General features: G+C 40.1%; 1 protein-coding gene and 1 long non-coding RNA gene across 3 annotated transcripts; one reads left to right on the top strand and one right to left on the bottom strand.

Moving 5' to 3' along the window:
• Positions 1-928: 928 nt before the first annotated feature.
• Positions 929-17,666, top strand: LOC146711248 (uncharacterized). Of its 2 annotated transcripts, none has more exons than XM_085454024.1 (2): positions 929-993; positions 15,301-17,666. In XM_085454024.1, the coding sequence occupies exon 2, from the start codon at positions 15,302-15,304 to the stop codon at positions 16,097-16,099; it is 798 nt and encodes a 265-aa protein (XP_085310150.1). In that variant the 5' UTR covers positions 929-993; position 15,301; the 3' UTR covers positions 16,100-17,666. The 2 variants fall into 2 exon arrangements, with proteins under 2 accessions (XP_085310150.1, XP_085310149.1); XM_085454023.1 differs by lacking the exon at positions 929-993 and adding an exon at positions 14,408-14,465.
• LOC146711249 (uncharacterized) lies at positions 3,042-3,815 on the bottom strand. The gene is made up of 3 exons (XR_014920133.1): positions 3,666-3,815; positions 3,375-3,587; positions 3,042-3,293 (listed from the first exon to the last, which is right to left on the bottom strand). It is a non-coding gene; the product is annotated as an uncharacterized LOC146711249 (long non-coding RNA).
• Positions 17,667-17,725: the final 59 nt, after the last annotated feature.

Genomic DNA, 17,725 nt, shown 5'->3' with positions numbered 1-17,725 from the left:
TCCCAATAATCTCTATATGAACATTTTGGTGGCTGATCAAAGTTGCATGAGTGTCTTTGCAACATGAGTGACATCAGTTCACTGTGAAAACAAAACATAAGTTCAGAACCCTTGGCATTAATGTCATCGCCCTCTTTTCTTTTCGTTATTTTGTTATTGTTTTTATCGTTAACTCGGTTTTCCTGGGTCTTTTTACGTATGTTATGAATAAATCTTTTTTTCGGTACCGGTGCTAGTTTTATTTTGTTGTATTTATCCGCGACACCTTAAACGCCGGTCCGTGAAAATATTGTCGGGCACAAACCGGTCCGTGGCGCGAAAAAGGTTGGAGACCGCTGCCTTAGAGGGAACATTGACAGGAGCGTTTAAACCTTTAATAGCTTCAAAATCTTTCCCACTTAAGTCCGTCCTTGATATGAAAGCATATTGGCGATAACAGCTCCTTCAGCCTGTCTGGCTCTTTTCATTATGTTTATATTATAACCTACATATATCTGAGAATAAGGATGACCTCTGCTGTAGTTCCTGTTTCCTGCCACTATAAAAGATAACATTTAACTCATTATCTTGTTCAAAGAGGAGAGCATGCACTTCGGCATAGCCTCTTATTGGCTGACCTGAGACAGATGTTGATTCAGGGTTTTTATTTTGTAGGAAATAAACCATTTAAGTGACAAAAAATAATAATAATTTGATTTAGTAGCTCCATAAAATACAGCAAACATCTAGGCCTGCATTGTTGGCACCTCCCCTGGATTTTAAAATGTCTTGAATTGAGATACAGACTCTACCAGCTGATTCAGTAATTCTCCATTAAGCTGGTTCCAGCTTTCTTCAACAGTAAGTGATGGATCAGCTCTGCGGGATGGAGCCACAAAACCAACTTTCCATCAATGAAAAGATAAAAGTGTCCGATCGGAGTGATCGGAGTTTCAGGCCAGACCGGCTACACAATGTTAAAGGTGGATTAATATAACATAGAAGAGAAGCACTGTAAGTCCTTAAAAGTGTTTTAAAGTGTTAACTTCTGTTAAAGTGTTGACTTCTGACTCGTTGGTTCAACACACTGTTAAGGTTCAAAATATTGGGGATGGAGACAAGAGAAAAAACCACAATAACAACACTGGTCCGGCCGGGTTGAGTCAAACGATGATTTAATGATCACACACGTGGGAGATGGACACTGATGCAGACAGCCTCAAAATCTCAAAATGGTGGAGCATTGCTCAAACTTTTATAACCTCTGGTGCCTCCACCTTATCATAAAAAGCCTAAACATTCACATGCTCTCTCTCACACAGCGCCTAAGCTACGACCTTGGCTCCCTGTTTATCTGCTCCTGCTGAAATGGGGCAGAAAACTCCAGCACACTCTGTTCTCTTCTACTCAGACAAATTAGACAATAACCTTCTGCGAACAGTATTTCTTATAACTCAGCAATATAATGCATCATAAAACAATATCATTCATTCACAACAAGTCAGCAATTTAATGTAATGCAAATCAGTTTAACTAATGCAATAGTTATCAGCTTCTTCTAATTCAGGAGAATAATGCAAACTAAAACTACATAATAATTCACAATCTTTAATTAGGGGTATAACATGGCATAAAATAATATCATAATTTTACAATTCCCCCTGATGAGGTCATTAGAATAATGACCTCACAAACACCCTGTAGCCCAGTGTGGCCGGGTTCATCTCTTCTCACTCCTGAGGTCCTTTGTCCCCCTGAGGGGCAAACCATATGTAAGATGACCTCTGTGTTTACGCAAGTCAGGTGCAAGAAAAACTAGGATTCCAACAGTAGCAGGTCCAGATGACAATGTCCTTGTCTCCCACTGCTTTATTTGGTGTTCCCTTATACCATTCAGACGTAGACTAGAACCTCTGTCCGAAGAGCTCTTAACCTTTATTTTATTGCTGCAGCTACCAGTGTCGTCCAGTTGGGTGATCCTCTGCTCTTAATTCTCCAACCTTAGGGGTTAGACAACCCTTCAGTCGTAACACAGACCAGGGGATTATTCTGTCTCGATTTCAAACAACGATCTGTGTATTCTCCAGAAAAAGGAACAGGAAGGTGTCCCCTTTTTGCCCAAAAGCCTCTCGAACCTCATTGGTCTGGTGTTCCCGGATTTCCGCCAACCCCTTCATGGTTATTGCTGTGTTTATGGGATCCATCCTTTTGTGGTGACTAGCTGGAGCCCAAACGCCATGACCCTTGGACCCAGTTGATGTCTCGGCAGTCACTGTGTCTGACTCTGCTACGGAGGATCCTCGCATCTCTGTGACCTCGTCTGGTGTCTGTTCCTTGCTCTGTAAGAGACAGAAAACCAAAACACCTCTCTTCCTAACCCTAATAATCTAATGTTATTATCTACTGACCTTCTAGTGATTCAGAATTGGTCTAAAACATTCAGAATGTCCCAGGGACTTATTCTAATCATATCTTATGTGTGTGTAAGCAGTGTTTGCATTTAGCCCTCCGCACTCAAGGCATTTCTTACACTTTATCAGTCCGGACAGTCACGCCGAACGAAGCTTCTGACCTTCAAAAGGCCGAGTGCCAACTCGTTATAAGCACATTTGCAAGGTGTGTCTGAAAATTATTAAAACCCCTCTTTTAACAAAAGACAAAAAATTAACAAATCTTCTAAACGCTATTCAGTTCATTTCAATGAGTAATGATTAAACATGAAAGTGATAGTTTATGCTTTTTCACTGATTCTCTAAAAGGTCCGTCTTCTCGGACCGCTATTAGCTTAAGCTTTACCATTCCTAAATTATTAAAGACACAAATGAAGTTATAAAATGTTCAAATAATCCTGGTTTGATGTTAAAGCTCAACCTCCCCCCCCTTTTTTGACACATTCCAATGTGTCAAATCAACGGAGCTAGAACATTCAAAAAAAAGTTAGGCAGCTACAAAGTTTCCCAGACTCTTAAGGTGATCCGCGTGTAACGTTCTGACTCAGGTATTTAATATTTTAATAAATCTCGTTTAATTAACTGCCACTATTTAAACTAACTGTTACGGCCGAGAGGGCCCGGCTGTGGGTGTGGACTCAAATGCAGACACAGAGGGAGGCAAACGGGCGTGAACACAGTGCTTTATTTACAAGTGTCTAGTGAAATTACACAACAGGAGACTATGAATGCTATGAATTATGAAATGCTATGAACTGTGAACTGTGAGGCCAAACTGTGAACATGAAACTGAGTGCTATGGCTAGGTGCTGGATTTCACGGATGGAAAAAAGGGGCAGCGGCTTGGATGGAGGTACGCAGTCACTATAATGAGAAGAGACAAGTAGTCAGTGGCAGTCCAGTGAATCACAGCTGCAGGATTAGGCTATGGAGGTTAGGGCTTACGCGTTGCAGGTTTAAAGTGTCATGCGAGGAAGGGGTGTCCAGGGGGTTCCGGGTGAGGAGTGTCCAGAGAGGATCCAGAATATGCGTGGAGTGAGGGACTTGGCAGGGACTTGGCAGGTGTAGTCCGATGGTGGAGAGGAAGAAACCAGATGACAGAACCAGCGTCCAGGCGGAGATGAGAGTAGTTCGGGAAACGTGACTGCCAGGTGGGTCCTATGACAAAAGAAAAACACGGTGAGGGAAAAGCAGTAGTTGAGGGTTCTCACATGGGGTTCGCAGCCTAGCACTGACATGGGTTAGCAGAAGATCTGGCAGAGGTCTGTTGTGAATGCTGGTCTTATATGCAGGTGACTTGATTGGAACCAGGTGTGGAAGCTGATTGGAGTCTCTGCCTGAAGGTAGAACCCAGCGGAGTGGAAAAACCCCGTGCTCACCCGGACCATGACACTAACCTTAAAGACATAATTGAAGAAAAGATCACAAAGAATAACATGATATCAGTGTTTTGTAAGCGCGTGCGGCCTTCTATGCTCGAAGCCTTTCCCCTCAATAGATCAGTCAGACATTCGCGCTGACTGTAGCTTTTAACCCTTATTAACTTGAGCACAACTCTACAATGAGCAACAAGTTGCAATATGTATAAAAATGATCATGGTTACACCTGCAATGAAAAATTATATCATTATCCTAACACCTGTAAATAGAAGATTCATCAGAGGTTATAACAATCACAGGAACACAGATGTTAGTATAAGGTCAAAAACTTCAATAAATGATCATCGATGCAATGCTTGTTGCATGATTCTCATACAATAATAATGCTGACATTGAAAATAACAGTATAACACCCCCTTTTTTCCCGTTTCACTTGACACCTAAACGTTTATAAATGCCTCTTTTAATTCTTGATTTTATTTCCCCCTTTTCTCCCCTTACTGACCACAGCAGGGGGATCTTAGTTTTGAATCAGCCATGAATCCAGCTCACCTGATTCATCAGTGAGCTCCACCATCACTGGCGTCTGACAGGGTGGCGCTGTATACTCTTCCTTTAATATCACTATTTTCAACCTGTTTATGAGAGTGTTTTAACCTGAAGTCGACTACGTCCACAACAAGTCAATACAGCTGTAAATGTGGCCAATTATCAATCTATTACCAATCAATAACAACAGATAACTTCTATTTTATGCATGCTTTTAATCAACCACTCACCCAGAGGATCTCCAATCCCAGGAAATGCCTTCTCCTCCTTTAATGAGTCTGTCCTCCTTCCATGCCCTGGTAACTGGTCCATCCAGAGCCATATGATCTCAAATATACATACAACAAGCCAAACCACACCTTGGTCACACCAACCCCTTTCCACCCCCAAGATGTCCAATGCCATCCTAGTATGGACTGTCAAAAGTGGCTTTAACGCTGACTGTTCTGACAATCCATTTTATAACGTTCCTGGTCAGATTTGCCAATCTCTGCACCAGAGTTTTAAACGTTTCGCCATTTTCATTAGGTTTTATCTTTTATTTAGTTTCGACTCCAGATTTTCAATTTTTTGCCAGTTGTAATTAGTTTTTACCAATTCTTTGCTAGTTTAGTCTAGTTTTTATTTTCTGAAAATCCTTAGTTTCAATTTAGTTCTATTTGTGTTTTGCAAAAGTTAAGTGTAACAAAATCTCAGTTCCATCATATCAGTCATGCTCTTCTAATTATCCTTGGGTGTTGAGACTAATAACTATTAACTCTTGCCGCACCGAGTGGTCCTAATTTTGGTTAAAGTTAATTGATAACCTTTTGAAGGCGATTGTTTCACACCTTTATTTAGATGTCCCAGTCCTGTTATCTCGGGATACATCACGCTGCCTTATCTGGGGTTAGCTGTTTTCTTGGGATGCGAGTTAAGTGGGTGAGCTCTTCAAAGAGGGGGAGTGTGCTCCCCCTGATGAGGTCTTCTAGGTAAGCTAGGTTAACCTTCTTGTGTGAGCTTTTCAAGTGCACTTTTAAAGTTTGTGGGATTTTTTGTTTTATAAATGTCCCTCAAGACCCCCTGATGACCCAGTACTTCATTTTTTGCGCACTGTAGTACACATTTAGTTTTTTGCTTGTAGCTCTCATACTCTACTTGCCACTCCTCTAAATCCTGATGTTTCTTAGAGAGGACAACAGTACCTTTAAAATTATGTCACATGTGTGGGGGTGTGGCCTTGCCAATTGTTTTTCCCACCTTTTCAAAATGGCTGGCGTGCCCACAAGCACATTTTATGGAAGAGAGAAAGGTAAGCTTGATATTTACATTTAAAATGTTTTGTTAAACTCAGATTTTTATTTTATTCAAAAAATAAACATCTGGTAAATAATTTCAGGGGTCTTTAAGAATTAGACTCATTTACTTTCACAGGGAACATGACTAATTTATTAATGTGTGCTCTACACATTGGGATTTTATATTTATATTTATTTCACTTTTTCCTAATACCCAACTTTTGACAAAGGCGGAGAGAATTCTTAACACAATTATTAAGGGAGATTCAAACATAGATTTTTCAAAATATGAGAGGGTCAGGACCCACTAAAAGCCACACAAAGATTATCGAGATGCAGTGGCAGATGTAATAGAGAAAGACACAGGGCCACCTGAAATCTGTCGTCCTATCTGGTGCAAAACCAACATGTAGTAGAATCTGGAATTTTGATTTTGAGTTAAAAATAAAATATGGGTAAAATGCAGAAATGTTTTCCAGTAAAGTAAAAAATAAGAGTCGCAATTATAGTTGAATCCATAACACCTAATTGTTTCTACGAGATCACGTCGTTGCTGAGAGTTATCAGTGATCTCAACGTGTGAAAAGAACTCACAGTATCTGGGGTTTAAGCTCCTCTTGGCTGAGAAACCTGGGACAAACATGTGAACAAGACCTGAATAATACCAGTAATGAAGACTTCTCTCCAAAGATCAATAAAAGGAAGCCCCAATCTGATGAGAGTCTAGCAAAATATGGTTCACTCCACTTGCCTGAAATGGTTAGCAGTCCAAGGCATTTCAGTTGTAGAATGATTGGGTACAACAATGAAACAGATGTGCGATGAGGGAAGTACCAAATGTTCCTTTGTGTCTCCAAATAAAATCAGTACTTACTCAGATATCCTAAATAAATTGACTTTTGTGAAATAGAAAGTTCAGTGCCATCACTTATTCCTAAACCAATAGTTTACAGTTAGTGAAGTGTCAGTGACTTCTGGGTTGGTCCCTGATCTTCATCTTATGAGATTGTTATTTTAATAACACTTGATTCATTTAAAAGAAAAAAGAAAAAAAAAGAAAAAAAGAAAAAACGAAAATAATTTCTCCCTGTTTTTTTTCTTATTCTCTGGGTCTCAGGAGGACATTACGTCCCTCTCCACTACAAGACTCTTGTTATGTCTACAAAACAATCATATTAAAATCATCCTCAATTCTATTCTGGCGCTGTCTCCCGACTTTTCCTGACCTGATTCTGCGCGTGGACGGAGCAGCAACACAGACGATTCGACTAACGTACTACCTTAATTTCACTACAGCAGGGCACGCACACATCAATGCAACCAAACACATTTTGCTATAAATCCAGTTAATTTTAGTTAGTTTTGTGAACATTCAGTACAGTTTTAGTTAGTATTCCTTTTTGTTTTGATTTTATTACCGTTAACGCAAATTCTTTCCACTTCTACTTTTCGTTATTTCATTTGTTGTCTTTAATAATAATAATCTCCTCTGCACCCTTGAATAAACACCATTAACATGATCAACCTTTTGCTGCTTGTTACTTCACCATCTTATTGAATCAAATACTTCATGCTTATGTGGTTTACGACATTATATTTATCTAAATCTCCACTTTGTGTCTAAATGTTTGAAGAATTTTTGAGGGTCAAATTTTGAGAATTTGACCACAGTGAAAGTTATGGCATTATCACCCCCTTTGGGGATTACCTGTTTCCAGTTTTGATGATATTCCTCCCCGTTCTTTATTTTTTTCAAGTACCCCTCTTCGGTGGCGAGAAACTGTTGGTGTGATCAAGCGGGTGCTGTAAAAACAAAAGCTCAGGACAGAACAGTCACCAGTCATGTACTTCATTCAAAATTAACAAATATTAAGCTTCATATTGATCCTCTGAGTGTAATGGTACATTTTAATTTGCACTTCTAAAAACAATATTTTCTTTATTTTACTCTTGTTCTTGTGCAGCACCACCCCTCAGCACATGCCCCTGTTATTTTATCTTACTTTTAAATTGTTGACTACTTCAAGAGAGCGCCCAAAAGACGGGGACCAGTGTTTATCATTACATATCTCCATTTTGAGTGTGGCTGTCTATCATTCCCCTCTTATTCATAGACCTCGGTGGAGGGTTTTTTGTTTGTTTGTTTTTTTTTTTCTAAAATTAATTGACTCTCTATAGTGACCCACTATGGTTAATAATAACATGCTCAGTCATGAGTGGGATCAAACCTTTTCTTCACTTTAGCATTTAATATTCCCAACAATATAATGTAATACCTTAATTAAAACACAGCTACTAAAACACAATTTCCTTAATGCAAACATCAGTAGCTCAAAATTAGCAACCAAAGGGTTCAGTCTGCAGTTCACACTGCTGTGAAGCTACAGCTCTTTAGTCTCTGTCATTCTTCTGTTCTTGCAGACAAAACAAAGCAAAACAAAACATCCACCCTTCTTTTACAGGCTGGGTGAATTGTCTGTGGACATTCAATAATCCTAAAGTCAGCACCGTTTTTGTCTCAGTATCAAGTCAGTTAAACTTTTAGTCGTCAGTCCATGACTTTTAGTCGTCAGTCATATGCATACATCCACACACATTCATACCAAAAGTTGCTGATAATGGAGTCTCACGCGCAGCCTATTCGAGGCTCCATCACCAGCAAGATGACGTCATCATTTTAAAGGAAACAGCTCCTTGTTTGTTTTTCCTTCTTTGGACTGGAGTGACTCGCTGCAATCCTTTTAGGCTTCAGGATCAGTGTCCCATATAAGTCAATTTTCTCCCAAGCCCATTATAATCATGGAGAAAAAATACTTTGCGACTGTTTTCAATAAGAATATTTTATAGCGCTTTAAAGTTCAATCTCTCAGGCCTGGATTAAAGAGCTGATTTGTTAAATCAGGAACTCACAAAATACCAAAATATCACCACCGGTGGATCACACCTCTCAGATGTTCTTATCTCAGTGCACTGTAACAAAAGCAAACACAGACGTAACCAATTAAACACTCATATGATAACAGATACTGGGGCCCATTGCAAACATGTCCAAAGTTCAAACCATCTTTCTCTCTCTTAGAGAAAGAGAACAATCCAAACCTCACTGATGGAATCAACCTAGTGTCAAACAAAACCCAAAGATCAACCAACACTCCTTTTTGCACCAACAAAACATGTTGGATTTACTTGACTCAATAGTGGACACTAGTTACACACCAACTCTTTACTTTGGCAAAAACGTAAACAACTAAGTTGAATCAACACAACCTTTTCATAATCTCTTCGAAATAAAACTCACACCATTCATTCATCATTTTCGCTCTGTACCACTGCTCCTTGTTAGACTGTGTGAAGCACAGTAAACAATTCAGTGGAGGCTTTGAGCCATAAACAGACATCACGCACAGACATTGTTTTCATTATCAAAGTGCTTCAGACCATGTCCTCTAAATCTACACAAATGCCCTCTGCATGGCATGAAATACATTTAAGCAATAAATAATCAATCAGTTCTTGCTGTTGTAACCAACTCCGTATTTGGATGTTTGTGTGCAGCATTTGTTAGTAAAGCATTCTTCATTGCATCAGCGTGTGTGTGTGTGTGTGGATCACTTCTCAGTTCATTGAATCAACATTTTAATTTGTGTGTGTGTGTGTGTCATTTCTCCCTCAATCAACGAGTGCATATGTTCATATGTATGTTTCTTTTCACTCTGAGTCGGTGCATGTAGATGTGTGTGTTTGTGTGGGTGTTTGTGTTCATCACTTTCCTGTTGTAGTGTTCTGGGTAAACCACGGCCTGAAGCGTGCCCTGGGTCCTGCCCTCCTCCTTTTCAGTCTGTTTGCATCCATTGGTGCTGCTGCTCAGAGTTCTGTCCATACTGGTTCTGGCCCCAATTGAGGCAGTCCTTTTCTCCAGTGTCCAGCATCTTCTCCTTATTTCGCTCCTCCTTAACTTGACCCTTTTGCTTCGGTCTTCCTTCAGGGTTTTGATACGCAGTTCAATTGTCTGGATGTCCGTTTGTTGCTTGCAGAAGTACGACTGCTGTCCGTTTGTTTGCAGGTGGAACGGCTGACATCCAGAAGGTGTATAGGAGAGTCTGCAGCTTCCACCTCCCCAGTGGAAGACCTCAATCTTTGTTCTGTTAGTTTTACACAGGCCTCAAGGCTCTCTGGGATCCCTTCTTGCACTCTCAAGCCCACGGCTGAGGTCGTAGTCGTGGTCCCATTCCAGGGGAATGGAGTCCATGGTTGTTTGGGTGTCTCGGCCCGAGCGTTCAGTCCAGAGCTGGGCAGCCCAGGACGCTGAGCGATCGGAGGACGGCAGAGGCGACAGGAAGCCATCCCCCTAACGTTCGCTCCATAGCAGACCGGACAAATCACACTGCTCATCTAGCTCCAGGATGCTCCGGCCTGATTTCAAGTCCGGTGTCTAGGACTCCAAGCCTGATGGGTTCGATTTTCAGCTAGCTCCTCCTGGGCCATGCTCAGTTTCTGCTCTGATGCCTCGAGGTCTTATTGAGGGCAGAAACCTCAGAGTCTTTTCCGTAGAAATCAGATTTAAGTCCATTGATGTTTTCCTTGCTTTGCTCCACGGCCTTTTGCGGCTCTGCTGTTCGGCTCTTCTCAGAGGTCAGCTCCTGGCCGAGCCCCGACACCTGTGCCTTCAGCTTATTTTCTCCTGGTGTTTTGTCCATTCTGAGGTGCCTTCTGACCTCAGTTGCTCCTCCTGTCTCTGGCACACCCTTTTTGCTGCCCGATGGTCATTGTTGGTCCGTCACTGTCCTGCACAGTTTTAATGCAGAGTGGTTAAGGTCAGCATGGTTTTGCTCGGCCTCACTTTTCATCTGGGCTTGATGGGCGTCTCGTCACAGCTCTGTCAGCTGAAGCTGTCTTTTTCCATATGGCAAGAATGTAAAGAGTGTGTGAGAGGGGTGTGTCCAATCAGGCACAATGCTGGTGGCTTTGCGAGTGCCTCGTTTTCCAAATCCAGATGTTTATTTGTCACGTACACAGCAACAGAGAGAACAGTCTGTTGTTGGGATGGCTGAGGTCCTTCACCATCTTCCTGGCCTTGGTCCAGCACCGCCTGCTGTAGATTGAGTGCAGGTCAAGGTGCTCGGAGCGGATGGTGCGCTCAGCTGATTGCACAACCCTCTGTAGTGCTTGTCTGTCCGGCATGGTGCTGTTCCCGAACCAGACAGTGATATAGCTGCTCAGGATGCTCTCAATAGTTCCTTTATATAAGGTGGTCAGAATCGGTGATGGGAGCCGGGCCTTTCTCAATCTTCTCAGAAAGAAAAGACGCTGACAGAAATCTCCCCGTGTAGTGAAACGGGCCTTGGATTACCGCTCTCTGTCTCTGCTGCATGAGATCATTTTCCTGCAGCACTGTTGACATTTTCAAGTTGTTGTTGCGGGTTCAGCTGCTTTAGCATTTAGTCAGGGTCACATCAAAGATGGTAGAGGAGAGAGCAAAGATGGTAGAGGGGAGAGCAGGAGTCCAGGGTCAGCCTCGGCTTTTCCGGGCCAACAAAGCAGCCTGTAATCAAGCATAAAGAGAAAAAACAAAACAAAACAAAAACAAAAACAAACGAACAGGAAAATCATGTTGTATTGGCTGTGTTACTCAGAGAGGGGAAAAACAACGGGACCAGGCCCTGTGTCAGCCTTCTCTCCCCCTTTTTTTGTTTTTTTTTTTTTTTCACCATATAATCCTCTCATAACCCACCAAGCTGACAGGACAACACAGGTACATGTTAAAATTCTTAAGATCATGTTTACAGCACAAAAATGGAATTTTCTTTCATTCAGTAATCACTTGTATTAATCAATCAGAAGAAAACATGTCACAATTTGACTTTTATTAACCACTAAATTTGTCGTGTTATCACTGGTTGTGATTTTTTTTTTTTTTTTTTTTTTTGAAGTTAAGTTGTTGTCCTGCAACCCAGAGGGTTTATTTGTTAGTAGTGGATAAACTTTATTGTGTAACGGCGGGTGTATGTTAAGTTTCACTGCTTTAAACTTGCTGGAAAATCTTCACGTGTTCATGGGTGTAAGCTGTTTCTTCATTGCGTGTATGTGCGTTTGTACATGGGCTAATTTAACGTTTTTTCTCAAACGAGGCATTTCTCTAGCACGTGCCTCTCTCACACATTTCTCTGCTTGTGTGTGTTTTTGTTTCACCTTCTTGTTGTGATGCTCCAGGCGCCTTCCCAACCTCCACAAGTGTGTTGGCCGCAATTTTATGTGTAAAACTTCTCTTAATTTCTCCTTTAATTCTCTGCTAGCTGCTGTCTTTTCCACAGCTGCTGATTCTTGCTGATTTTGTGTCCATTACTATAATTTTGCTTCGGCCGCCGTGCTTGTGGGGGCAGTTGGTCCAGCCCCATAGCCACCTGTATCAACACACTGAGAGATTTATTTAATATCATTTTCCTGCAGCACTGTTAAATAGACTAGCAGGCAAGACGCCCACCTTTGCACTGCAGACTACATGCCAGTCTCCCAACACACTCCTCTCTGAGTTTCCGCTTTAAACTCCAACATCATTCACACCCTAGTCATTCAACACCTTATTTGTAGTATCATAATCAGCAAAATCAGCGTTTTACTTACAGGCATGTATCATTGTTTGCAAATCAAAATTATAAAACTCAAAAACACGCTAAACAGGAAGCAAAGTCCTCTGTGCGCGTCACAGCTCATTTGCATGTTCACACACCGTCTAAAAATAGCTCGCAGCGCTGCAGTGCGCTGTCGTCACACACAGGGTCACACAAAGCTCAGACAAAACTCTTCTATTTTATATTACAAAGACGTCTTATATTTACAATTACTGACAGGCCTAACAGATTCAGCACCTAACAAATTTCGACAAATTTAAGTTAACGGGTCCAACCGAAGAAAGCTTCACTTTTTTGTAATCAATTAACCAGTATCTGTTTCCTCCAGAACAGCCTATGGCCTGATTTCTAAAGAACCTAAACAATTTCGACAAATTTATCATAACGGGTCCAACCGAAGAAAGCTTCACTTTTTTGTAATCAATTAAACAGTATCTGTTACTTCTGGGAACAGTTTCTGACCTAACTTCTAAATCCCTAACTCAATTTAACTTTGTCCAAACAAGCACATGACACCGTTTTAAACGATGAGGAGTCTCGGTAACTCCTAGCTTATTTCGGGATGCCCTGTACCCCACAGTTAAACCAAAACTGAACTACCCCTGTTCGCCGACAGGTCAAGACCGCGCGTCCACGGCCAGGAGGGAGCGTAACCTCCGGGCTATGTGCTTCTTAGCATCTTCCAGTGCCGTCCTATAATAATTTTAACCTAACCGATTTTGAAAAATTTTACCATAACGGGTCTCACCGAAGAAAGATAACTTTTTTACGACCAATTAAACAGTCTCTGTTACTTCTGGAACAGTTTCTGACCTAATTTATAAAACTATTAACCAGTCTCTGTTACTTCTGGAACAGTTTCTGTCCTAATTTCCCTACTAAACTACCTGAGCCTTCCGCTCACTATCCAGGGACTCAAACCCAACATTCTCTGTTACTTCTGGAACAGTTTCATATTTCTTCAACTTCATTAAATACTCTTAAGCAACTTTAACTGCATAACACACGGTGATTCTCATCAAAATCAAAACAGACACTCTACCAGTAATTTCAGTGAGTAGACTTTAATTTAGTCATATCCAATTTGGCACATTTTGGAAATAATTCAACAGGTAGTGCCTTACCTTTAGATAAGCCGGCTTTTGTCCACTCAAATCAGACCACTGGCTCGTGCCTGTCCGTTCGACAACCTCGGACCGTCCAAACTTTTAAATTCCACCCCAATACCACAGGACGAGCCCCCAAGCTGTTAAGGTTCAAAATATTGGGGATGGAGACAAGAGAAAAAACCACAATAACAACACTGGTCCGGCCGGGTTGAGTCAAACGATGATTTAATGATCACACACGTGGGAGATGGACACTGATGCAGACAGCCTCAAAATCTCAAAATGGTGGAGCATTGCTCAAACTTTTATAACCTCTGGTGCCTCCACCTTATCATAAAAAGCCTAAACATTCACATGCTCTCTCTCACACAGCGCCTAAGCTACGACCTTGGCTCCCTGTTTATCTGCTCCTGCTGAAATGGGGCAGAAAACTCCAGCACACTCTGTTCTCTTCTACTCAGACAAATTAGACAATAACCTTCTGCGAACAGTATTTCTTATAACTCAGCAATATAATGCATCATAAAACAATATCATTCATTCACAACAAGTCAGCAATTTAATGTAATGCAAATCAGTTTAACTAATGCAATAGTTATCAGCTTCTTCTAATTCAGGAGAATAATGCAAACTAAAACTACATAATAATTCACAATCTTTAATTAGGGGTATAACATGGCATAAAATAATATCATAATTTTACAACACACATTCATTGCTTTCTTTGTGTCTCACACATTTCTTAAAACAAATAGACTCAGTGAGCCTGCTGCTGGAGGCAAATAAAGTTTAACCATCCCTGCTGACACAATCTCTAGAAGGCTGAATTATTCTAATACACCGCTCACCCTACAGTCGACATGTCCATATTGAAACTTTGGACATAAAATGGTCTTTTACGTGACTGCTAAGCTAGAAACCCTTAAATCCATGATGGTGTTGCTCTTTAATAGCCTCATCCAAATATTTGGAATATCAAACTTCCTCTTCACGACTAGCAGAGCTTGTTTCTCTGGTTTCATTTACAAGAAAAGCAAAACATAAAAGGAGCTACGACTGTCCTCACACAACAACAGCAGCAGACTTACACAGGTACGTTCTCTCATTTCCTTTTGGATTCATTTTTGCTTACTTTCACTCACATGACTGATTACCCTCGTCTCTAATGCAGCATTTATTTTATATTTACATGAAAAATGATCTATAAGTCTGCAATATTACAGTTTTGACAAACGTAATCAGTTTAACTTTCTGACACAGGGAGAGGTGAGTATCATGAAACCTGTTTGTTGTCGTGTCGCACGCACTGCTTTAGATACTGGACTCGTTTCTGAGCCACACCTGACAACATAAATAAAATTCTGGTTTAAAAGAAGTGTAATGAATAAAATAAAAGCATGTTTGGTCATGGCTATAAAATATGCTTCACTTCTTTGTTAAAGAATTACTTAGTTTGCTTTGTTTAATTAATCCTCTGTAAACTGAGTGTTGAGCGATCCTTCCCTGTTATTTATCTGAAGCTGACAGGAGGCTTCAGCCAACAAGTTACAGATACAAGTTATTAGTGTGATTTTCTCTCTTTATGTCACAAAGTTAAAGCTGTTTGAGAAAACAACATTTCTCACTAACAAGCCTCTCTTAACACCCTCTTAATTAAAAGTAAACTCTAATATTAAAAAAGTAACTTTTGATTTCAACTGAAGAAAACAACATTTTAAATTCCAACCCATAATAGATGGTATAAACCAGAGAGGAGACAAACAAGTAAAACCTGTTTCAGTGTTTGTGTGGCTGAATGACTATCAAATTATAAACTAGGAATACATTTAAAGCTGTTTTAATCATGATTATCCTATTAATCAAAATATAATTAATAATATAAAGTATGCATGAACAATAAAAACAGTGACTTCTTAAATCTCCACAGGATGAAGATGTTTGGAAGAATGATGAGCTGCTGTGTGGCTCTCCTCCTGACCTTCAGCTCTGTGTCAGCTGTAAGAAAGCTCAACTCAATCACTGATCTGAGGTCAGTAGGCTTTGGCCAGTCTGTGCCTGAGCAGGGCATTTGGTTGCTCCACTGGTTTGCCAGTGAAATTGACATTGACATAAACGGTGACATAAGTCTGACCTTTGACCCAAATAGTTTTGATTATGGCTCACATCATTATCGCAACGATGAACAGCTGTTAAACCCACTGCCGTGGGGATATCACTACTACAGTCTTGGGAATATCCATCAACAAGGATCGTTGCGACTTCCACATTATGTCACTCACCCTCAATCAGAGCACGAGTACGGGAACAGGGCTCGGATCATAATCAGAGTCTGGGAGCAGAATGTGGGATGGCGAACTTCACAGATAATAGACCGAGTCTATATCACACAGCATTATGAGACATCTGAACATCGAGGGACAGATTATGATCCACTACATACATATTGGGTCACTACTAACCTCTTAAGAGCATTGAGGAGGTTTTTCTTGGACCCTATTAACTTACTGATGTCTCTCAGAGATGATTCCCAGTTTTCAGAGGAAAGAAACACAAGAAACACGTGGGGCTACGTTGCCTGTCTTGGACTATTGCTGTTCACTGTGATGCAGGAGAACCATTCCTCTCACAACAGACGTCAGAATGATTGGTTCACTTGGGTCGGTTATTCAATCTGTTTGATTTTCATTATTTTTTTTTTTGTTTGTTTTTGGTCTTCTGTATCTTGAAAACTTGCCCAAGTATTAATTTAATTAAAATCAGTATCAGCACACAGAATGTGCTGTGTTTGCATCGCTAAAACTTCCCATTGTCAAATCCCTCTTGAATAAAATAATATAATATAATATAATATAATATAATATAATATAATATAATATAATATAATATAATATAATTATTATGATTATTATGGATTTGAAATTTTACATAATTGGTACGATTATTGCGAAAGAACTTTTAAAATCAAAATAGTTACTATTTGAATATTAATTACAACTATGGTGTTTTCCAATCAAGCCTTCGTCACTGTGAAGACAGTGATCTTATTAAAGGGGTTAAATTATATCTGCCTGAATACAGACACTGGCATTATTGGAGTCTTATGGGAACCATTCTCAGATTGTTAAATAAAACTTAGAAGGTCGGGATTATTTACCATGTGAATTCCACAATGCAGATGACATCTATATTTAAGGCTGTAACCGAATCAGCTTCTTTTTTTAAAAAAGAAGCTGATTTACTGATTTATTTTTTGGTTGACTACTGCAACGATATTTTTATTAAAGAGCAGACTTCCAGTAAGATATTTAATTTTTTTTTAAACTTACTTCAGATAAATCACTGAGAAAGTTTGGGCCCTAAATTTATACCTGACATGTTTAATTAATATGAACCTGGCAGGTATCTGCAGTAGAGCCGCTCATCCTGTGGTGCCTTGATGTGAAAATAAAGAGGGTGATATGACATTTAGTAGCGCTGCTGCCTGCTGCTCAAACAAACTGTCTTAGATCGTCTCCAACTATATCCCTTTCTATTTCAATAATCGTGTAAGTTGTTAAATTAACACCACATGGTCTCATATTTCATGCCTTTCCTTACAATGGGTTTATTCATCATATAGTCCATTTTGGGGAAATGTGCTTATTATCATCAGTCATCTTTGTGTCATTGGAACAGCAATAAATGAACATTTCAGCATCATCTGCTTGACTCGTGCACATTCGTCACTGAGCATCACTTTCATCCAAACATCCACAGTCAACAATGGTTCTTCTTTAGGAGTCTCTAAACTTGTTGTCTCCTCTTTAGATTTTCATTTGGATTATTATGTACATCAATTTCATTTATTACAGTTCTGTCACAACGCTGGCTCCTGTTGCTGCCTGTTTTATGCATTCATTTTCTATTGGGTGTTATGTTTGATGCCCCTGATCCACAGTGACTGTTTCTTTACAGCTTGGAGATGTTTCATGAAGAATGTTGTAAAGCTTAGAGTTAGATGAAATTTGATCCTGTAACATTATTTTGTCAGTTTCAGATGCTGTGCTTCGTGACGCCCTGACTCTGAGCTCTTTGATGATTTTATTTCCACAATGTAAGCAAAGAGCAAACACCTTGAAAACAGACTTCTCCTCCAGTAAGGTGTCACGCTCCAGTATTAAAAGTGTACTAATATAACTAAAGAGAGAAGTACTGTAATCCTAAACAAAGTTCTACAGGGTCACTCACTGCTAAAGTGTTGACTTCTGACTCATTGGTCGACTGCACACATTCATTCATTAAAATACTTTTATGCCAACATTTACATGGTTTTCTTTGTGTTTCACAGACTTTTAGTACAAATCAAATCAAAA

This window comes from Copadichromis virginalis, linkage group LG4, assembly GCF_057382275.1.
Source record: "Copadichromis virginalis isolate Kocher_CV1m ecotype Utaka linkage group LG4, C_Virginalis_male_GT1.1, whole genome shotgun sequence".
NCBI classification, from domain to species: Eukaryota; Metazoa; Chordata; class Actinopteri; order Cichliformes; family Cichlidae; genus Copadichromis; species Copadichromis virginalis.
This window is presented reverse-complemented; position numbering and strand designations above follow the sequence as displayed.

Excerpts from the sequence above, each read along its gene's own strand:
- LOC146711248 (XM_085454024.1), top strand. The coding sequence starts at position 15,302 with ATGAAGATGTTTGGAAGAATGATGAGCTGCTGTGTGGCTCTCCTCCTG.